Below are 23659 nucleotides of genomic sequence, written 5' to 3' on the forward strand. Positions count from 1 at the left end.
CAGCCGAACTCCTCACTTGTCCAAGAGAACAAGTGACAAGATCGGAAGTAGAATTGTGGGACTTTCCCTCGACAGGCACACAGGCAAACACAAAAGTATGTCTCAACAGATTTTCTTCATCTGTAATGAGGAAGGCAGGTAACTATCAAATAGGGTTCCAACAGATTTCACACCCTACGGGAGTTTTCTTTTGTCTGCCTTAGTTTCCCTAATTCAGAAAAGATTTGAGCCCTGTCCTTGTATGTACACTCATATACATCAACATACATGTTGCTTTTCTAAATTGTTAAAGGTGCTCTATGCTGCTTGGGACGGAGACAAGGGACAAGGAGCTGGAGCTGCGGCTGCGCGATCCACAGAGGCTGGGTGAACTTAACTCGTGCCAGGAGTCAAGGGCAAGAAGCTCTGCCTGAAACATGTACGCTTGCAACCTGTTACCTCCAGAGGGCAGGCAAGACCTTCTCTAACTTGGGGACGAGATCTCGCGAGAATAATTGAAGCTGGCCGAAAGGAGATGGGTGCGGGAAGCTCGCTACTCTCGCGAGATTCGCCTTCCGAGCCTGCTGTCAGTCTCGTCGCTTCTTTCGGCTGCGGGGCTAGCAAGAGGCTTTCGGGCAGGTTGGGGGAAGAATCCGTAGGCGCCGGGAAGGAGCAGGTAAGAGCGGCCTGGGGGCACACATATACACACACGCACACTCTGCACGGGTACCAGGGCGTGCGGCGGAGCGAGGAATGTTCGGAAGGGCTCGGGCTAGCAGACAGGCCGTCTGAGAGACCGGGGCCTCGCCGGGGCTGACACTTGACCGTCCATTCCTCCCCATCTCGACCTTCCCAATGCGAGCTGCAGACTGGTCTTCGTTTGTCCGCCGCCGGCCAGGCTCCGGCTCTGCCAGGCCTTCTGCTTTCTGGAAGGCGGCATGGCCCGAGCCATCATCCTAGGAGCATCCTGGCCGGGTTATCATTTTGATCGTGGAGTGTGAGTGGGGGGTAGGAAGAGGAAAGAAGAATTGCTTTCTCCTTTGCCACAGTAGCCCTTTACTAAGACCGAAGACCTTGTCCCCGAGACAGGGCCAAGGCACTGTGTTAGGGCGCTGGGGTTACACACATTGAGCATGACCACAGCCCCTTTCCTAATGCGTTTGCGCACGAGTGAATGTTTTGCATGATTGAATTCGAGAAGTGTACCAGAGAGATGTGAAATGGGGAAGGAAGGATCTCTAGCTGGAGTGTGTGGGGAAGAGGGAGGCAAATCCTGTGAAGGGAGGAGATGGCCCTGAGCTCGATGTGGAAGGATGGAAAGCGTTTGAGCAGAGATGTGGGGGGGAAGGCTGTTCCATGGAGGGGAATGATGTTCATGCATGTTAGCTCCCCCGGGATTAATTATCATCTCTACACACAGATTAGTGTACCCAAGCCTAGACACGAAACTTTACATGCCCACAATAACATTCATGATACAGAATGACCTAAAAATCATAGTGTAGCTTTAATTTATCAAAGCTTAAAACTATTCTTAAGACTTTTGGGACACCCCGTATTTCTCCCCACAACCGCATCACCTCCAAACTTCTCTGTTTCTGTTAAAGGCACTACCATTCTTCACTCTCCCAGAGTTGTAATCACATCCTATTCCTTGACTTTTCACCCCACATAACCAGTTAGTTGTCCCAGTTTGTCATTTCTGCCTTCATAACATCTCAACATCTCATCTCTTTTGTTTACTGACATTCAGGCCTCCATTATCCCTCACCTAGGTTATTGGAACAGCTTCCTAGTTGGTCTTCCTGTCCCAAATCTTTTCCTGTACTCTAGGCTAGTAACTGACTCCTTGTTTAAATTAGCACACCTTCAGTGTAAAAAGCTTTCTTCTTATCTTTCCAAATTGACAAGCTGCTGTGGCATAGTGGCTACTGAGCTGACCTTAAATCAGGAAGACCTGGTTCAAGTCCCCTTTTTGTCATATACTAGTTAGTTATGTGATCTTTGGGAAGTCACAACCTCAATGCTAGAGTCTAGACAGAACTCTAAGACTCTTAGTTGAAGACTAAGTTGAAGATGAAGTTTCAGTAGATAGTTTCCTCACTGGAGAGTTCCCTATACCAGTAAAATTACAGGTCCAGTTCTTATCTCTAGGATGCATTTAAAAAGTGGGGAAACCCTTCTTTGAAAAATTTTTGGAGATTGCCTAATAATTTTTCTTTCACAAGTTTAGAAATAGAAACCTAATTTAGCATTTAGGTCCTGTTTTGAAGTTGTTGGAGAACTGGTAAACCAATTTCAAAATTGAGTGATTGAGAAAAGTATTGTGGTTCTTTGATCATACTATTTCTAGTGCAGAGTTCTGTGCTCTAAACCTTTCATAATTTAATTTAAAAAATCAACATCTAACCTGACATTTAAAGTCTTCCACCACCTGTACCACCTTTCCAGCCTTATCTGAGAGCACTTTTCAGTTTTTTGTATACTTTGCATTACCAGTCAAACTGGCTGAATCTCATGACATCCCCGACTTGTTCAAAGTAATTAAAACACTTTCTTTAAAAGCTTTTTTGTTCACATAGTTATATATGCTTGGAATCCCCCAATCTCACCTAAATTATGCCTCCCTCCTTAAATCAGAAGAGATCTCTATGCTCTCAAACTAACATAGAATTTTGAGTTCCTATATATCTATGATTTCTAGGTATTTAATTATATATTTTATTCTGTCCTTACACTGCTCTTCCCTCATCTCCACTGCAACACACATTGATTGCTAGGCCTATAAGAACAGGCATGTTTTATTTATTTGTTTAGCTTCCCAAGCTCCTATAATAACACTATGAAACCAGTATATACTCAATAAATGTATGTTGAATTAAATGTAATTACATTTATAACTAGTAATTTTATCATCAATGGAATATTAAAGCTCAGATCCTTATTATTTCTGGATATTGTATTTTGGTAGCATGGTTCGTTTTTGAATTTCATAATCAGATTTACTATGGGCCAGTAAACAAGGGGATTAATTTTTGAAGAGTTCCTTCTGTTTCATTTGTCTGCCCCCCTAAATTCTCTTAAAACTTGGCCTATTCTGAGTTATCAAATATTAAGCAGATTTTTTTTGTTGCGCCTAATAGACTGGGTAGTTCATATTTATAGCTTATTTTTAGCACTCCCCCTTGAGTTTTGAAATCCTTAGATCCTTGATTTCACTTACTACTTTAATGACTTAGATGACAATTAAAGCAGGTGAACATAGTTGGTGAAATATAGGACTATTTGCATAATTGTCTTGTTATAGTAAGAGGTTAAGTCACTTAATGTTTTCATCTTGGATATATTTTGAATTTTAAAATCATAAGTAGCCAGCTCGGTATTTTGAAGGAAAAATTTAGTAGTTGCTCATTTTTGTGGGGAAGGGGGAAGCGATAGAAGTTTTGCCATTTTAAAATTGGGAGGAGGGGAAGAGATTTTTAAATGAGTGTTCCAATAACAGTACCATGTACTCTGATTAATAACTATATTAAGGTGGTTGTTGTAGAAGACAGATCTGTGTTTTTGTTTTTATGTTTACATAACTTATTGACAGGAGTTTCTATGCAAGTTTGTTGGTTGTAAATATGATGAATGTTTTTCTTTCAGTTCACAAAATTTTTGCTAATCTCTTGTATTGAACTTTCCTGGATGTGGACAACAGTCAGATAACCTTCTGGTGACTTTGCAACTTTCCTAAGACCATGTTCTTGGTGGAATATACTTGCTAATTTTTCTCCATTTCTGAAGGAGAAGTTTAAAACCAATAGTTCTTGTTAAAAGACTAAAAAAAGTTAATTTTATCAGGGCTTAAAAACATTGTCTTAGGCAGGCTCTTGTGAAAGTTGTTATACTTAATTGGAAATTAAAACTTCAAGAAAGAAATGTTACCTGGATTTGGTGGGACTTGACAACTTCTAGGTTCTATTTCTTGACCAACTGTTTAAGTAGGAAAAGTATGAATCATCATAATTTACTGTGTGTAGGAGTGAAGGACATATATTGCCTTTCCATTGTTTATAGTAGAAACAGGGAAATAGACTTAGCAAGAAACATATGATTTGTAAATGTAAGAGAAATAAATACACCACCACCCACAGCTATACATATTTTTGAAGCAGAAAGATGGGCTTTATTTGATTTCATGGAATTACTTTTTATCTTCATTCAATTAAGTAGGGAAAAAGAAGATTAATACAACAGAGGGGTTCTGAAAAGCAATCAGTAGCTGAAGATTTTTTTTTCCTAGCCATTTGAAGCAATTGGTGACAAACCATCAATCTTCTAGTGAAGAATTCGTGATAGTTTTTTGTATTACCTTCATAAGATGTATTATTTTGTAAGAATGTTTGAATTGTGCATTATAGAATTAAGAAGGCATAATTTTCCCTCTTAACCATATGCAGTAGCTTTTATTGAGATGATTTTTGCTTTGTGATATAGCATGGCATATTGGAAAGATTATTGGTCCCTTGGACCAGATGTAGATTCTGGACATAGCTTTGTAATTTACTCTTAGCACAACACTGGGCAAGTTATCTTCTCAGAGCCTCACTATCTATATTTGTCAAATGAGGAGGTTATACTAGATTATATTTAAAATGACTTCAACTTCTGACATGATTTTATGACTTTTCTAGACAGCACAGTACAGTTAGAGATTCTGGGAATTAATGAAGAAACTTGATTTGTTAGGGCATTATAATTTAAAGAAAAGCTATTCTCCACTTTTTTTTTAACTAAATCCTTTTTTGTCACTAAAAAATAAATATTCTGCATATTCTGTATATTATTTTTGTGCTGTGGTATGCCACTCAATATGTCCAAAACTCCTAATTTTCTTCCCAACCTCACCCTTTATTCCGACTTTTCTGTTTCTGTGAAGTGCATCTCTATCCTTCTAGTTTATCAAAGTTTGAAACCTTGGAGCCAAACTGCCCTATAGATGTCTCACTCTCCTTCTCTCTCAATTAGATCTAGAATTCATTCTCAACCCTTTAGTTCTGGCCTTCATCACTTCACATCCTGGCAAGTGCAATAGCAATAACCTCCTAATTGGGCTTTCCCCCCTCCAGTCCATTCTCTGCATACTTGTCAAAATGATTTTCCCAAAGCACAGGCCAGAACATGGCACTGGTATGCTCAACAAGCTCCTGTAGCTTCCTGTTACTTCTCAGGGTCTCTTCTTTGGCATTTAGGCCTTTTGTACCTTTCCAGGTTTATTGCATGTTAGACCTTGTCAGATATTCTTAGGTCCTGCCAAACTGACCTTCATCTTATTCCTTTTATATAACATTTCATTTTCCATCTCTGGGCCTTTGCACAGTCTGTTGGTTAGAATTCCTTCTCATCTGTACCCAAGACTTAGGTCCCTTTAGAGCACCATTCAAGTTGATCCAATCAGCTGGTAGGCAGTCTTTCCTTCAACTCCCATTACCCGTATTTTGTATACATACTATTTGTCCTATAAAATGTAATCTCTTTGAGGGCAAGGATTGTTTCTACCTTTATTTTGGGATCTTTGGGTCCTAGGGTATGAACAGTTTAGTCACTTGTATAAATGAATTTTAGCATACTTTTTTGGACTAAATAAACATTTTACCCAGTTTTAGTTAATTTAATCCCTTTTATTATTTTAAAAGTGGTGACAGATTTTATCCCCTTCAATATACAATATATTGTTTTTGTCTTAGTAAGTACTCAGAAAAGGTAGTGGTCTTCAGGTTCTTTTCACTCTTTGCTCTCCATTTCAGAAAGGTTTAATGTCTATATGAATGGCTTGGAGAATTTTTACAGTGGATACAGTTTTCATATTTAAAGTTATTGCCTAGATCTTTGTTACTGAGGAAGAAACACATTTCAGGAAAAAAAAAGACAGTTTTTCTATAATCCTAATGTAAAAGAATTTTACCTGGAAAGAGCCAGGACTAAACATTTTCTAGTTTTGTTTGGAACCACTTAATTTAGAAATATACTTTCAGGTGTATTCTTTGTAATCAATTCCTAGAAAACGGTTTTTACATTATTTTTGGCAGCAGAGATAGTGGCAGAGTTGACACTAGAATTCACTTTACATGAGTTTTAGTCTCAGTGCGTTATGAGCATTATAGCAGTTGTAGCTACTAGCCCTCCTCATTCAGCTATTTACTGTAGGCTGCCACTTGCCTCGTTCCAGACTGCTTAAGCACTGCGGTTGTAAAGAAGGGCAAAGAACATTTCCTGCTCTCAAGAATTCATACACACACTCTACCTGTACATGTAGATGTCTATACACACACGCGTACTTTTTCCTCCACATCTTCAATGCACGGACTTATATTAGAAATGGGATTCCTAGGCCTTCACAGCCATAATCCAGATAAGGCAGAAGGAGAGTGAAACTCCCTCAGCCCTCCATTAAGGGGAGGGGCCCCGATGTTTTTCCGAGTTGGGGGTTGGAATGTAATGTTGGAGACTTGAGGAGGGCTCTCTGAAAGGAAGCCTAGGTGGAGGCGGGGTGAAGTTGGGGGGCGCCTCCCCTAACTCGCACGCACGCGCCGCCTTCGACTCTTTACCCAGCAGGGCTTGCGAAGAGGCCTCGCCCTGCCGGGCACCCAGTCCCCTGCGTGCGGACGTGCGAGCTGCTGCCCCAGCAGTGGCGGCCCGGTGACGCACGAGTCAGGTGATTGGGAGGGGCGGGGCAGAATGCTGGCTTATCTCCGGCATAAATTTTCGTCCTAGAGCAGCAACTGATAAATTGGCTGTTGCAGGACTTGTTCCCTTTCTTACCTCTGGGTTGGAGAAAGTTCCCGGCCCCTGCCCTGCCCCTTACGACAGTCAGCCACGGTCTGTATGCAGGGGCTCTGCACCGGGACCCTAAAGCGGGCAGGGATGGGACTGAGGGTCCGGGAGAGGAGTAGAATGAATTTGTATTATAAAGGATCTGTGGATCGAAATGATACCGAAGCTAGGACTTTAAATGGCGTATGCTTGTTTTCTGTACGGGCAAGAGATAGCCAGCCAAGGCGCCTGTCAAATCAGAAAGATCTATTGAGCATTTTATTTTGGAAGTGACAGTGAGTTAATTGACACGCTACCAGAATACAGGGCAGAAGTGAATTTTTCCTAAGTCTGTAGTACTATTAGAAAGTGGCCTTGAAAACCTAGAAAGTTGAATGAATCAGTTTATTACTTGAAATAGGAAAGTATTACGTGGCACAGGGCAGCAAAACTTTGCTGTCGCATTCCAGGCATTTGGTTTGAGAATTTGAAGTGCTTGATTTGCACATATAGGTCTAGTACTAATATATGCATACTTATTTATGCTCTACATATAACCCATATTAATTGCATGTAGTGATCTAAGGAAACAATATTTTAAAGTAGTAGTGATTTTATGAATTGTTGCACTTTTTTCTTTTCAGAAGATCAAACAATTGGAAGGAAGAAAAAACCTCAAGTGAGAAAGCACCTTTTCAAGGTAAACTTAAGCACTTTAAGAGATATAATGATTGTTATTTTTCCGGTTTTGTAACTGAAATATTTATGTTTATTTTTAATGTTATTTTGAATTTGATAAATACCAAGAAATGTGAACATTTGCCCATGTTAAGAACAGAAAAAAGTATCCTATTAGAAACCAGAACTCTCATATACAGCATTTTAAAAAAAGTATGTACTAATTAAATTCAACATGCTAGTCCCAAGAGATGTTCCATTTGTATTTGTTCAGCTGAAGTATTTACACTACTAACCAAATGTCATTTAGTAAAGCAGGATTATCATATTTACATCAGCCATTTGGCATTAAGGTTTTATCCTATGGAAAGTTTTCAAATGTTTGCAAAAGTATCTTAAGATGCTAAGAAAAGAAGAAAAACTTGGGGTTTGTTTTTTGAAAACCAGATAATTTGAGATCTGAGGGTCTTTAAAGAGTGAGAGATTCTGAAGGGTTCTTAACCTATTTTCCATCATGTATTCTTGGCAGTCTCTTGAAGCTGATGAACCCTTAGAATAATATTTTTAAATGCATAAAATACAATACATAGGCTTATAAAAATTATATTGACTAACAGTTATCAAATTAGTTAAAACAAAAGATAGCACAAATTCAGGGTTCTTTCAGAGTAGAGATTCATGGACCCATGGTTAAGAACTCTTGCTTTAGTCCAATTCTCTTCTTTCACATGTGAGGAAATGTCTCTCCCTGCCCCCCAGGTAAATAACTTGCACAATGTTTTTTGGCTAATTAGAGGTAGAGATGAGGCAAAAAACCCTATCAGTATTAGCAGGGTTATTTTCTGAAGAATTTTTGAATAGATTGCATAGGAGGAATGAAAGGCCTGAAAAATTGTGGTTCTGGGTCAATAAATGAATGATTTAAAAAATGGTTTGAATTCTTTTTCTTTTGGGAAAGATCCTTAACACAACTGCCAAAATTCTGAAGTGGTGAGTATCAAGGAAGGATCACTGATTCACTGATCTGTCCCCAGGATAAAACAAAACAAAACAAAAAACTGAATTACAGTGAGGGTCAGACTGAAAATTTTTAGAAGTGAAATAAATTCTTATCAAGGAATGAGTGAACAATAGGCTTAATCCTTTTTGGAGTCATTTTTATTTTAGCCTGGACTGCTTACCCCAATGAATCTCGGATTGAGTGTGGAAAATATTTTTGATTAGTCTTCTGCTTTTTATTCCATCTCTTCCTGCCAGTAATTCTACCAGTGAGTAAAAACATGGAATCAGCAATAGAGCAGCAAACTGCTATTTGCAAATCTCCTTTCTCTTTTCTTCCTCAAATCTGTATCTCATGGCACTGAATCAGCACTTTTTCAGGAAAAAAACCTGCATACAGTGTGAATAGTAACAATTATCAGTAACATTTATATAGCATGTTAATTATATTTAGGTCTCATTCAAATAATTCAGAGTCTTCTATACTTAATTTTCCTACGTCCACCACCCCATTCTCTGGTTTGATGCCAATTTATTGAGTGCCTACTATGTGCCAGACCCTGAGCTAGGCAAAGAATACAACAATCGCTATTCTTAAAAGACTTTTTATTTGGTATAATGCTACTTTGAACAGTATTTTATGACACTGTGATATGTACAGGTATTATCATTTTACCTGTGAGAAAACTGAAGTAGCAGCCTCTAAATGACTTGTCAAAGGTCAGCTAGTTAATCATAGAGTTGGAACTCGAACTCAGGTTTCCTTTTCCCCACAAATCACAAAAACAAACAAGCTCTTATGATCTTTGCACTATTTCAGCTGAGTTTCGCTTCCTCTCAGAGGGTTTAAAAAAATAAATCCTACCACTGAATTCTAAGTAGAATCTTTGTGGGAGAAAAAGTTTTTCTTTGTCATTCATTGAGAGTAAATCTTGTTATTTTTCCTTCCTAAAGTAGAGTTAACAGACAGGTTTCAATGAATTTATCCAAGTATTTTTCAGACATTTTCTGCTTCTAGGTGGGGAAGTATAAGGCATGAAGTCATCATTTTAGGTAATTATTGGAATCTTTATATCCAGAGGAAGGATGAGAGTTTTAAACTATTGGATTTGTGGTGCAATTGTGTTTCCTTTCACTACCTTCTAACTATAAGTGAAGTTATGAAAAGTGTTCTTCAAGTTAGCTGTAAAGATTTTGGAGTTCTTTGAAAAAAAGTCAAAGTGAGCAGCATCAAGTTTCTTATTTTGCTTCCTTCTATTTAGTTACCAAATCCTTTTGATCTTGCCTCCATAATACCTTTAATATCATTCCTCTTAACACTTAAACCATTAGATTAGTTAGAATGTACCATTGTGATGACCTTAACAAGTTTCCTTGCCTCTCCTGTGCCTCATTCACATATGACCAGGGGCATCAAGGTGGCTCAATGGATAGAGAGCCAGTTCTAGAAGGGCATGGGATCCTGGGTTCAAATGTGGTTTCAGACATTTCCTAGCTGGGTGACCTGGCCAAGTCACTTAACCCCAGTCTTCTAGCCTACCACTCTTCTGCCTTGGAACCAATCAATACATAGTATTGATTCTAAGACAGAAGGTAAGGGTTTAAAAAAAACCCCAAAACAAAGCATGCTTCCTTATGCTCTCTGGATTGATCTTGCCTATAAACTTTCCCTTATTCCTTATTGTTTAGGAGTATAAAAGATATACTCAGCCTGGCATTTAAGGCAATTCTGCTCCCAAATTATCTTTCGATCTTTATTCACACTTTTATCCTTTAAATTCATTCTGTTACATTCAGCTTTTTCTCATATCTTGCATTCCCCAATGTTTTCACAGGATCTATTCTTTTCTCATCTGCCTTTTGAAATCTTCTAATGCCTTGATGAAACCACATCCTATAGGAAGCCTTTCTTCCTAATGTTATAGTCAAATGTGATCTTTCTTTCCTCAAATTTCTCTGGAGTATTTTTATCTTAATTACTACAACTTTGTTCTTTTCAACATGTCATTTATTGATTCCTAGTTTGGGATCTTGCATAAGGTAGATACATAGTAAATGAGTACTTTGTGCTCTTTAATCTACAAAGATGTAATTAGAAATATAACAATCTGGGAGGTTCTGAAACCTACTTAAATTTGTTTTAAAATAGTGGTAGAGAGGCAGCTAAGTAGTACAGTGAATATAGAATGCCAGGCTTGGAGTTGAGAGGACCTGGGTTCAAATGTGGTCTCCGACATTTCCTAGTCACTTAATCCTGTAATTGCCTAGCCCTTGCCTGTCTTCTGTCATAGAATTGATAGTAAGATAGAAAGAAGGTAAGGGTTTAAAAGAGATGAAATAGTGGTGGAGGTGCAGATTAGTAAATCTGTAGTGGAAAGAGAAAGTAGTTCTTTGTCCTGAAGTCTTGTTCATGAGGGTTTTGTGTAATAATTGTAAAGGTAGAGATAAATCAAACTCTTTAGCATAAAAGAATTCTCTCTTTATGAGGATGTCTTATTTTTAGTGAGGTTTTAGTCTTGAATTTCCCCCAAAAAAATCATTACCATTTTTTGACTCAGATCTATATATCTGGATCCTAAATAAATAGCTTTATGTTATTAGGCATGTGGGACAATGGAAAGAGCACTGGATTTGGAGTTAGAAAGAGTAGATTAAAATTCCACCTTTAATACTAATTTTGTGACCTTGGATAAGTCATTTAACTGGGCCTCAGTTTTGAAATCTATAAAATGAGTTAGATTAGATGTTCTGGAAGCTCCCTTCCAACTATTATTTTACAATCTTATGTTAGGATATCAACTTTCCTTTTGATTTTTTTTTTCCTTGAAAAAGGAAGGATGACTCCTGTTGGGCAAATGCAAATTAAGCTTTGACTTTGGAATGGCCTAAAACACTGATCTTATTTAAATGCCAGACAATATTTCTATCCAGGCAGTTGAATCTGGGAGAAAATGAGAATAACTAGTTCCATTCTATTTGAAGGAAAGCCTTGGAGAATATAGACTTGCTGTTTTCTCTTTTCTAGGTGCTGGGCTTAGAAGGCAACCTCCTATTTTTCATGGTTTCTATGGGGGAAACCAGATTTCAGTTTGTGCCTTTTACAGAATTACAATCTTAATAGAACCTTTTTTTTCTCTAGGATAAAAGTGATTGATCATGACAAATCTGGTGCTGGGCTACTTTTCTCTGGGTGGATAGTACTCAGATTTATTTTGCATCTGTTGAAAGTATTCCCAGTATACACTCCAGTATTTGGTATTTGGCATTTTTAAAAAAAAGTTTGGGCCTTTGCTTGTATGACTGAAAAAGCATTAAGTGTTTACTGCATGCAAAGCATTGGAAATTCAAATAACAAGAGCAAAGGCTGCTTCTTACATTCAAAGAGCTTACATTCTAACCTGGGAGACAATAGGAGGGAGTGGTGGCCTAAGAAGGATATTTTGGTTTAGAAACCCGTTTTTTGTTTGTTTGTTTGTTTGTTTTTTTAGGAAAAAGGTTTTAAATAATACTTCAAAAATCACTTAATGAAGGATAATTTTTTTTTCAGGATTGTATCCACATTGCTTTCAAACTTTAGAATAATCCTCTGAATTGAATCTAATTACTCCCAGAGAATAAATGAGATATGACCTGTTTGAAGTTCTCCTTTCTAGAGAACCTTTGAAAATCAGATCAAGTGCCCCCAATTTTTGTCTTCACAGATAAGAGTATTTTACCTGCATTGGTTCTTATTTTTTCATCCTGTGATTTTATTGTTCCCACATTTTGATTTCCAGATTATATGGTTCCAATATATAATGAAGGAAAAAAGTTAATACTGACCACTTCTGTAATAAAATATTTAAATAACGAAGGGGGAGAAAACTGTAAGTGAAGATTAGGCAATGAATAATGTTTTTGCCATTTCCAGAACTGGTTGGAAATCTTAGTCCTGTCTAAACTTGAGGTTTGTATTAGAGAAATTTAATACAAGTCAGCAACCTGAATTTAATTTGGACTTTCTCTGGCATGTTACTTAATTTGTATTGGTATATTTTAGTTGTGGTATTTCAGTTTCAATGTACTTGCTTTTATGGTGTTCATTCTGTACTGTTCCCTACTTTTACATAATTCCTTCTAACTTCACATACAGAGAACTAACTTCTGATCTTGTATTATATTAGCAACAAGTTGACTTCCTAGATTACATAATCATTTTAATAGCTTATTTGTAAGATGACAGTTGGGCTAACCCTTTGAGGCATCCTAACAGCTTTTTTGGAATCAGAATTTTTAGTAGGTAGAATTTTAGAACTGGAAGGGACCGTAAGATATTTTATTCTCAGTCTTCTTTAGCCTAGAGTTGCCAAATTTTGTTGATAAAAATTACAATATAAGAAACAACAAAAAGATTGTATATGAACCTTCTTCACAGTATTTCTTTGCTTGCTTCTCCATTCACAGTGTTCTATTTTAGTTCAGTCATGTTTTTGCTGTTGTGTCTAGGATAAAATACAAACTCCTTAGCCTGACTTTAAAAAAAAAGTCTCCCATAATATGTCTTAAGTCTACATTTCACTAAAACAACTCTTGAAATTATTTTTAAAATTTCAGCTTTTTTATTAATGCCTTTTTATATTTTAAAAAGAGCGATTTCCCATTATTTTTCTTATGAACTCTTTCCTGTAACAAAGAAAAATAGTTAAGCAAAAACATCTGGTTCAGAAATCATACTTATTATAGTATACCACTGAAAAGAGTGTCTATTTCATCCTCTTATCCAGAATCAAGAGTTTTTATTATAATTCACTAGACATTTACTTCTTTTTAGTGTTTTCATTTACATTATTTGTAGTCATTGTGTATGTTCTCTTAATTGTGCTTTCTTTACCTAGTATTGCTTCACAGAAATCTTTCCTTGTTTCTCTGAGTCTCAAATAGTTATTTCTTATTACTTTGCACTAATGGTTTATTGTATTCTTGTGCCACATTTTATTTAGCTATTCCCCAATTCATGAACATTGACTTTGTTCCTAATTTTTTTGCTATCACAATGAGTGCCATAATGAATGTTTTGTCATTTATGGGACTTTGTATCGGCTTCTTACCTCCTTTGGGTATATATCCAGTAGTGGAATCTCTAAATTGATGTGTATCAGTGGTTGAGTGTTTTGTATCACATAATTCCATTTTTTCCCCTAAAATATTTAGAACAATTTACCAGTTCCACCATCACTAAAATGTCTGTCTTCTTATAGTTACTGCAACACCATCTTTCGTCATTTTTGACAATGTAATCTACCTTTTCCAGATTTAATTATTTCATATTTCTCCCCTTCCTGTTCATATAAACTCAACTGTTTAGCTGATTTCCTAGTTCCGTTCCTCAGGCCTAATATGACCTTCTTATTTTTATCTGTTGAAATCTTTTTTGTCCTTCAGAGCCCATCTCACATACTACCTACCTCTTTTGTGAAATCTTTCCTCCCAACTAAAAGTGTCCTTTCTGGCCTCAAATTTTTCTAGAGCACTTGCATTTCTGTCCTGTCCCTCTACCTTTAATATACTCTCCCTTATATTATGGTGCTTTTAATACATGTGGAATCCTTCTTAGTAGATTTTAAAATCCTTGAGGTCATGGATTTTCAGTTTTCATTATTGTATCCCCAATGCCCTATAAATTATTAGTAGGTACTTAATAAATGTTTGAATTTACAAAATGGAAACACATATATGATCCCACATAAATTCACAAATATATTTGTCCTAAAATTAATGTGTGAAATTATTTGAATTTTAGAGAAATAGCTCTGTAGATTCAGGAAACTTGTGCTTTCCCCAAATGCCCATTTACATGAGGTTTAACACCTGTGTATAGAATTTGAGAGCTAAATGGGATATCATGAAAAAATCAGTAAATTTTTGATAATTGAAGTGTCTAAAATAGCCTGTTTTAGGAAGAATCATTAATGTTCATCTTAATATTATTATTGTGCTTTTTTTTTTTTTAAAGGAATAGTCTATCATGAATATATCACAGGACCAAAGTGGCAGTTCCAGCAATAAAGAGCCCCTGACCAGGTGCTGTGAAGCTCGGAAGGAATTGGAGCATGCCATTGGTGGTGTTCTTAGGGCTGAACAGCACATTAAAGACAACTTGAGAGAAGTATGAAATTTGTGAATGTATCCTTCTTCTGGGATATGATTAGGGTTGTTTGAGCATCATGCTAGTCACTAAGAAGCCAAGATCAAAGGGGGTTCCCTGTAAGAATAATTTGTTTCATCCTGTTTCACCTTTACTCTGTAATTTTAATTCTGTTTAGTTCTCTGATAGGTTTAGTTGGGTAGGTGGGGGGGCTAGAATCTGCCTCCACTACTGAAATGTAATTCATTTTAATGAGTAGATCTACAGTAATTTTGTACTGTGGGACAATGTATGCTCCTGAACATTGGACTTCTAAGGAAGGGAAGGAGAGTATTGTTTTCATATATAAAGGATAACATAGCATATGCTATCCTACTTGCATAATTTTTGTGGCATGTTTTTATAATGCCCTACATTGCTTTTTGGGGAAATATAGGTTGTTGAAATACATCTGTTTTATAGATCTAATGTAGTTAGTGGCAGAGCCCTAAGGATTTTTGAAGTGTTAACTCATTATACAGCAAAATGTATTTGAAAAATGATACCTTATCCATGTAGACTTAGCAGATAATATAAGTGTTTGGTTTTTGTCTGTTTTGGAATTTAAATTTCAGACCTCTGAATCACTCTTCATTGTGTTGTTTCTTAAGGTATTTTGACATTAGTCTTGTTCAGACTGTCAGACTTAATCATCTTCAGATGTTAACATGTAGTAGCATGTTTGATTATAAACAGGTATTACTATGAATAACTCCTTTTTCTGTGAGTATTGGTGGTGAGATAACTGCTAGACCCTGACTCATTCCATAGATAATTGTAATTATAATGTCTAAATTACTTAGATACAAAAATTATTTATAATTGGGTTACTGTTGTTGAGTCCTCCAATTGGGTGTGTGTGTGTGTGTGTGTGTGTGTGTGTGTGTGTGTGTGTGTGTTTAAACCTTTACCTTCTGTCTTAGAATCAATGCTGTGTATTGGTTCCAAGGTAGAGAAGAGTGGTAAGGACTAAATGACTTGACTAAGGGTCACACAGCTAGGAAGTACCTGAGGTCAGATTTGAACCCAGGACCTCCTGTCTCTAGGCTTGGCTCTGAATCCAATCCACTGAGCCACCCAGTTGCCCCCCTACTTTTTGTTTTCTATTGATATTCAGAGGTGCTTTTAAAAAAATATTGCAGAACTAAATATAAATTTAAACCCTCTAGGAGCAATAGTTGTAAAGTTTTAGAGGCTAGTTATGTCCCTGGAAAATTAAATTACAAAGGCTTTGTTCTGGTATTTAGATGTACTCCAATTTGAACTAAAATTTTTGCTCTATGAGGTCTAATGAGGAACTACTGTATATCTTTTAGGTCAAAGCTCAGATTCATAGCTGCATAAGCCGTCACCTAGAATGTCTGCGCAGCCGTGAGGTATGGCTGTATGAACAGGTAGATCTCATCTATCAACTCAAAGAAGAAACACTTCAGCAGCAAGCACAACAACTCTACTGGGTAAGGTTGGCTCATTCTTATAATTGCTAACTTATTTTTATAATCACAAACTGAAAGGGACTTGGGGGTCATAGTCCAATTTTCCCATTTTTTTCATTTGAGAACCAAAGCTGATAGAACTGAATCAGTGGGCCCAAAACCCCACAGCTGAGACTAGAAACCAGCTCTCCTTTCTCCTCACTATATATTGTCTTGTAATTTTCCTTATAGTAAAATATTTAAATTTGGATGTATATGTACTAGTTGAAATCTAATGTGACTTTTTACTTTGGATAGATAATGGTATTTTCATTTCGATTAAGGTCATGTTGTGATACTTTTCTTATAGTTACTGGGACAATTCAATTGTCTTATTCACCAGTTGGAATGTACCCGAAGCAAAGATCTAGCTAATCAAGTTTCTGTATGCCTGGAGAGGTAAATAACTTTTGCAACCTCTGAATTAATCCTCGTTGTTGTTGTTGTTGAATTACATGTTAGAAAATAGAAGTTTTAGCTGTTGTATTATTGTCTTAACTTTTTAACTTTATGAAATTGAGATTTTTCTGCTCAGCACATTGCATTCTGGTACATTAAATTTATGTCTTATCTTTTGTTCTTTATATATACATATACATATATGTATATATATGCATATGCATACACACACACATATATGTTAAAAGTTAGCTTAAAAAAATTTTTTTTTTGGGTGAAGTAGAAATGGTCTGGAAGTCATGGGAAAGTTTCTCTAGTTTTTAGCATTTAAAAAAAGATGTTTGCTTCCAGGCTGGGTAGCTTGACCCTCAAACCTGATGATTCAACTGTCCTGCTATTTGAGGCTGATACAAGTTCTCTGCGTCAGACCATCACTACATTTGGCTCTCTCAAAACCATTGTGAGTACCTCTAATGTTTGTGATAGATAATAGCACATGGGTAGTTTCTGGGTTCTTTCCCAGTTGCTATGCCTAATGGCATGTGTTTTGTTCAACCTATTGTTTGATGGTTTTTATGAGAATTTGGTAATTAGAGTGTTTACAGCTTTGGTTGTTAGTCCTCCTTTTCTGTTAGATTTATTCTTGTCAGTTGTTTTGCACTAAGATTCCAAATAAGTGAAAAGTTTAGAGGTCATTGACATTACTGTATTGAAGTGGATTCTTAAAGTGCTACTAGAACCATTCATGGATCTTCTTAACTATTACATTTTTGCTCTTCATATGACAATATCTGTTTATGGCCTGAATTAATAATATTTTATTTAGATTTAAACCTCACTGTCATCTCATTAAAGTAACTTCTATTTCAGCCAGTGGACAGTGGGGCTTGTCTTGACAAAGCAGGCTCTATAAAGCTTGATTCATTTTTAGACAGCACCTGTGCCCTATTAGAAATGTATAGATCATTCAAGTGGGAAGGCACTTTTGAGAACTCTTGACTTCATGTTAGAGATGAGCAGATAGGCTAGAATGGGGTGGCCACTTGCCCAAGGTTCCAAGACTGTTTGTAGCACGACTACAGGATGGAACCTATGTTGTAGGTTCATTTTAAGTGAAATAGTTTTAATGTTCTTGGGTTTGCTTCTCTGCTTTTAGGATTGGGGTTTTTCTTTTTTCTTTTAATTGATAGGCATTGGTGGAAGTTTTAACTTAAACCTATTAGAAGTTTTTAAATAAGAACCAAAGAGAACACAAAAATCATGATAAAAAACAAAAATATTCCAAATAGTAAAAAAAACTATTAAGTGAAATGAAAAGGATGGGGGAGGAGAACACCATATGATTTGAGAGGGTTTCAGAATTTGAAGTTTTTTAGCATGATAAAAAGGATGACTGTTCTCCTTTAAGCAAATCCCTGAGCACTTGATGGCCTGTGCTGCTTCTCCCAGTCCTGGGTCACCTGTGGAGAGAAGGACTTCTGTTTCCAAGCAGGAGCCGGTGAGTATGTACCTGTTTTTGTATCTGAGTTGCCTGCTTAAACTGAAATTTAATTTGAGTCCAATTTGCTTGTGAGATTTCAGATATGCCAGTTTTGTTAGGATGTTTTTAGAGCTGCTAAACTTTTTCAGCAGGCCCCAGCAAAGAAGATCTGGCACATGCTTAATTAATATAGCAATTGTTGTACTGTTTGCTATTTTGGTTGATGGGGCTGAATATTGCCCCATCACCTAATTTGGAAAATCATCACCTCAAACTTAAATCCTTCCCCTCACCTTCCACCCCCCAATACATACACATATCTGCTTTTCCTGGGTAACACAATGGAGAGAGTAGTGCTGCTAGGATCAGTCATGAATGGCTTCAAATTTAGCCTCTTGCTCTTACTAGCTCTATGGCCCTGGACAGATCACTTAATCTCTGTTTGCCTCAGTTTCCTCCACTGTAAAATGAGGATAACAGCACCTGCCTCACAGGGTTATTATGAAGAATCAAATGAGATGATATTTGTAAAGCAATTAGCCTAGTGTATGGCATCTATTAAGTGCTGTGCAAATGCTTCTTCTCTTTTTCCCCTTCCCAGTGATTTAGGTTCTTACCCTTACAGTCTCCCTTAACGTTTCTCTCTCCCATCACAATTTTTTGTCTTTCCTCTACATCCACTCAGCCACTTTCCTTAGTCTTCATAACCTCATGTCTGGATATTATAATAACTCTAATTAGTCTTCAGTCTGTTTTAAACATGGGGCAGGTCTGGCCATTTTTAGTTTATTTCTTGTTTCTAGCATAAAATACTTGGTATTTAAAGCTTTCCACAATTTAGTGAACCCGCTTTCCAACCAATCTACTTTCCTGCTGTATTTAATATAAGATCACAGAGCTAGAAGACTCTTTGGTACAAACTTCTCATTTTATAGTCGAGAAAACTGAGACCCAGGGAGGTTTAAGTATTCCCCAAGGTCCTTTCATTTGTTAGTGGAAGAACCTAGAACCTAGGTGGCTTCTAACCCATCTTCCATTGTGCCAAGCTGTAGCTATTGCATGAAGTTGGAGTAGCTTGATAATTATGGTTAAGCAGTGGTATCACATTTGATTGGCAGAAACCATCATTCCGTCCTTCATTTATCCCACTGCGTGATTGGCTCCTTGGAAGCAAACCTGCTTCAACTCATCAGTTTCCTTATGTACCCAGCACCAACCTCCAGGACTGGCTTAATAAAAAGCAAACTTTGACAAGCAACCAGGTACGCATACGTGTAATTACTTTATCTTATAAGTAATTGTGCTCAATAGAATGAATAATTTAGTGAACTGCTTATGTAGAGGGTGATGAGGTTAGCATACGCTTGAAGTGTGATTGGAACAAATACTGTATTTTTAATAGTGGTCATCAACTAATTTAGAGATAATGGATAATAGAAATAGTTAAGCAATATCTTTTAAAAAATATATGGAAAATGAATTGTAGCAAGGAAATGCTCACCATATTATGCCTTTTGAATGCTAACATTGTGCTTTTTGGGTAGGGTCCCTCCCAATCCTGCAACTTTAATGTCAGTAACATCTGGGGCAACCTCAAGGGCTTGGAAAACTGGCTCCACAAGCAAGATATTTCTGAGAAAAGAAGTCCCCAAAAGCATAACAGCTCCTTCACAGAAATAGAGAAAGGGGATGACCTAGAGTTCCTTGAACAAGAAGAAATGGATCTTTCTGATTGGCTGGTTACCTCTCCTGAACCTGAGAATGGCAACTTTGAATCAGATGAAAAATCAAAGCTTTTTCGACTTTTCAAGGAAGATTATAATGCAAATGATTGGCTTCTCAAGCCTGGTTCCTGTACTAATTGTCAGGGCAACCAGCCCAAAGGTGTAGAGATTGAGAATTTGGGAAACCTGAAGTGTCTGAATGAGCACCTGGAAGGGAAGAGGCCATCACTCCCTTCCCCCACATCCAGTGAGAATTGGCTTGTCCAGCATCATCAGGTTCCTTTTAAAGTTGAGGAGGTGTGCAAAGCTAATGAGCCCTGTACCAGCTTTTCAGAGTGTGTGTGTGAAGACCAGTGTGAGAAGGAGGCCTTGTGTAAGTGGCTTCTGAAGAAGGAAGGGAAGGATAAAAATGGTGTCCCAGTGGACCAGGTACCCGTTCTGAAACCTGTGCCAGAGAAGCTGAAACCTTCTTTGAATATGTGGCTCTGTCCCTCTAGGGAAGAGATAGAAGAACAGGCTAAGATGCCAAAACCAACTCCATGTAAAATTCCTGAACCCCTCAAGATGTTGCTGGACATCCCCTTGTCGGATTGGCTGGCCAAAACAAACCCCAAAGATGTAAGAGCACAAGAAACACCCAGTCGAGATGAAAAAGCCAGTCCGGAGGGGTTGTCACCAGCCAAACAAATGCGTCCCAACCACATGACCATTTGGCATCATCCAATTAATGCATCTGATTGGGTATTGCCTTCGAAGAACACAGGAAGCACCAGCCAGCCCCCTGGGGAAGATAAGTGGTTACTGCGAAAGAAGGCCCAGGTGAGCGCGGGCTTGATTAACATTGATAGGATAGTCCAAGACTGCCTTTAGAATGCATTTAGACTTTTGTTTTTTTTTTTAAACCAGTTTTATAAGTGAGTTTTCCAGATACATTAAGTGGCATTGAGTGAAACCTCACATTTACACATCACTTTGAGGTCTGGAAAGCTAATAAGTCCAGGAACCCGTAAGATGAGTTGTGCAAATGGCACAATTCCCATTTTACAGATAAAACTAAGGACTAAGAGTATGTCATCAGTTACACACCTAGCTAACAAGTGTGGAATACAGTATTGCGAGTGAAAGAGTGGGTGGGAGAAATAAAGGCAATTAATTTTGGTGGTTATTTCTGATAAAATGGTTGATTCTAATGATGGGTGGACAACCATTAATCTGTTTGACAATCCTCAGTAGAACAGGTACTTGAGAGTTTCTTTCAGCCTTCCATTTCTTAGTTGCTTAATATTAGCTTCTCTTACTTCAAACAGGAAGCATTCCTTAGTTCACCTCTACATGAAGAACATACCTTTCCCCAAGACCGTTATGGCCTCCCCACAGTTTGTGATCTTTTTGCCTGTATGCAGCTTAAAGTTGACAAAGACAAGTGGTTGTATCGAACTCCTGTCCAGGTAGGTCTCTTCAAGTGTGAGTGTTTAACTCACTTAACTCACAAGTGAGTCATTAACTGCAAGTTGATTATAAACAACTTGCCATAAATGTTTATTTACAAGGAACCAAAGAGAAAATTCTGATGATTTTATGTTTTCTTTTTGTCAGATACAAACTCTTTGTCAAGGTGATCTTTTAGGATGGTTTAATTCCTAGTAGGGAAATTTTAGAAAATTAAAGTGATTTTCACCCACTTAAAGTTTTTTCATACTCAAATTTGTTAACTTGGATATAATTCAATTTGCTGACACTTTATATTTCTTGAAAACATGAGTCTCATTTTAATCTATCTTCAGACAAGTTTTAATCCTTTTAAGACCTAAATTTGCTTAACCACAGGAACAGTCTAAATTTCTACCCAGTGGGGTTTCACAATCCCCCATTATATAGTTTCCATTATATAGTTCCATTATATAGTTTGGCAATGTGAAAATGATTAATTTCATAGGCCTCATGGATTTAGGAAGAGATTCTCTGTGGTCATCCAAAGCATCATGGAGATTATATGATTTTTGTTTTTGGTGTTGGTGGCAAAATGACTTAAGTTTGTGAATTTTGTTGATATGAGCCATGAAGAGATACCATCATCATCTTGGGTTGTTTGTAGACTTTTTGCTGTGTTACCTTGGGCAAGTCAGTTACCTTTCCTAGGCTTCAGTATACTATAAAATGGGACTAATCATACACAGGAGGAGGCTGTAGTATCCTACAAGGATGTGTAGGGAAGCTGTGTTATTCAAGTAGTCTGAGAAAAAGTTTATGTAATACATTAACAATGGAACTAATGTACACTATTTTCCCCCTAGATATGAGGAAACAAACACTAGAAACCAAGGAATCTTCCTGCTGATCATCGCACATCCATGAACCAGCTGAATCATTGTGTTTCTGGGTCTTACTAGTACTGTGTTGTGTTTCTTTTCTGCCAAATTTTGAACTAGTGAGACTAAACAATAACATGTTACTGAGTTATTAATCTAAGAAGAAAAAGCCCACTTATGAAGAGTTCATTTAAAGTACACACTTATTAACCAGTAAGTGCTGCATCAGGGTGTCTACCCTTTACAAAGACCTCTGTATCTGCCATTTGGGTTGTCTTGAAAGAATATAATGAAATTTCCAAATGAAGTAACTTTTTTCTTAACATTCAAGTGTTTCAAGACTGGTGCAGCTTTCTTAACCAAAAAGTATTGCCCTTTCTGCAGATTTTGTCTAATTTTTGGCTTGGGATCTTGTCTTTGTGATCATCAATGACTCTTTCTGGTATGTAGTTTTATTATTACATCCCATGTATAAACTAACATTACCAGTGCATTGAAGTATGTAGCTTTTTAAAGGTTATGCTCATGAGTCCAGAAACAAACAAAAAAAAATGGCTTTTAGCTGCATTGGTGGCTCTGCTTCAGTTTTCCCCCCGTTTTGAAAAATTCAGCCAATGCCCTGTATTAAAACAATTCAGTTGTCAAGACAGAGCACAATATATACTGTGGACAGTATGTATGTAATCTGACAGCAGTTAGTTGCATCGCACTGTATGATTTTTCTTGGAGTATGAGAGTATTGTAATAGCTAAACTGTCAAAAGCTAGTTTATCAATATAATGAAAAGACAGTATGCTCAGTACTTGGCCCGCCATGAAATACTAATGGCTCCATTATACTTGAACTATCTCTAGGGATTGTTGGTGCATCCTGTGTAATAGGAAGGTCTTGTACTGCAGCACTAGAGACCTGCCTGTTTAAACTATATGAGCAAATTAAGTGCTGGCTGTCAAAGCATGTCTTTACAAGGATAATTTTGGTTTAGGCCCATAAGACATCTTAATAGATTGTCTTGAATACTTGGTGCCTTGGGACATTAATTTTATGAAAAAAATTGTAAAATTTCCTAAAATGTCCTTAAGTCAAATTAAAAGACTGTCCTAATAACAAAGATTTGTGCTATTTTTTACATTTTCTCAATAGGGAACCTTGTCAGACTTTAAAATTCTTCCCTCTTTGAATTTGGATTTTTGGAAATCATTAGCCCAAATGAAGTTTCGGAAACTATATTGGCCTGGATTAGGGGGCCCTCTAGGAGGCAGAAAAGCCTCCTGAGTTTTCTGGACCTCCACTAGACATAATATTCTGCCTAAATTTGTATCAGTAGCTCTACAAATGTTATATAGTTCTACCCAGTCTCTACTTAACCTTATTTAGAACAAATTTAATGATAGCTGTTTGATGCAGCCCATTCTAGATCCTTTAAATTAACTTATTAATATCTTAGGCTCTTAGAAACTTTGTAGACTTTTTTTGAGCTCAAAATTGTGCTACTCATTTATTCTTCTCTTCACAATAATACTATCGAGTATGTAAAACATTGTTTGCAGTAATGCATTTTGTACAATTGCTGACTATCCATTAAAAGCATCACCATCATTGTCTTGTGTATCTGTAAAATTTTATTTTAAATTATGGGCTTAGCTAATGCTATC

The 23659-nt window shown here is 37.1% G+C and overlaps 1 protein-coding gene across 2 annotated transcripts; it reads left to right on the plus strand.

Annotated features, from left to right (window-relative positions):
• The first annotated feature begins 561 nt into the window (after positions 1-561).
• On the plus strand, positions 562-23603 carry NCOA4 (nuclear receptor coactivator 4). 2 transcript variants are annotated; one of them, XM_044665767.1, is made up of 11 exons: positions 562-655; positions 7422-7477; positions 14447-14599; positions 15934-16074; positions 16403-16491; positions 16843-16951; positions 17900-17989; positions 19090-19233; positions 19516-20514; positions 21003-21143; positions 21990-23603. In XM_044665767.1, the coding sequence occupies exons 3-11, from the start codon at positions 14459-14461 to the stop codon at positions 21993-21995; spliced, it is 1860 nt and encodes a 619-aa protein (XP_044521702.1). In that variant the 5' UTR covers positions 562-655; positions 7422-7477; positions 14447-14458; the 3' UTR covers positions 21996-23603. The 2 variants fall into 2 exon arrangements, with proteins under 2 accessions (XP_044521702.1, XP_044521703.1); XM_044665768.1 differs by lacking the exon at positions 562-655 and adding an exon at positions 6764-6843.
• The last annotated feature ends 56 nt before the right edge of the window (positions 23604-23659 follow it).

This window comes from Gracilinanus agilis, chromosome 2, assembly GCF_016433145.1.
Source record: "Gracilinanus agilis isolate LMUSP501 chromosome 2, AgileGrace, whole genome shotgun sequence".
Classification (NCBI taxonomy): Eukaryota; Metazoa; Chordata; class Mammalia; order Didelphimorphia; family Didelphidae; genus Gracilinanus; species Gracilinanus agilis.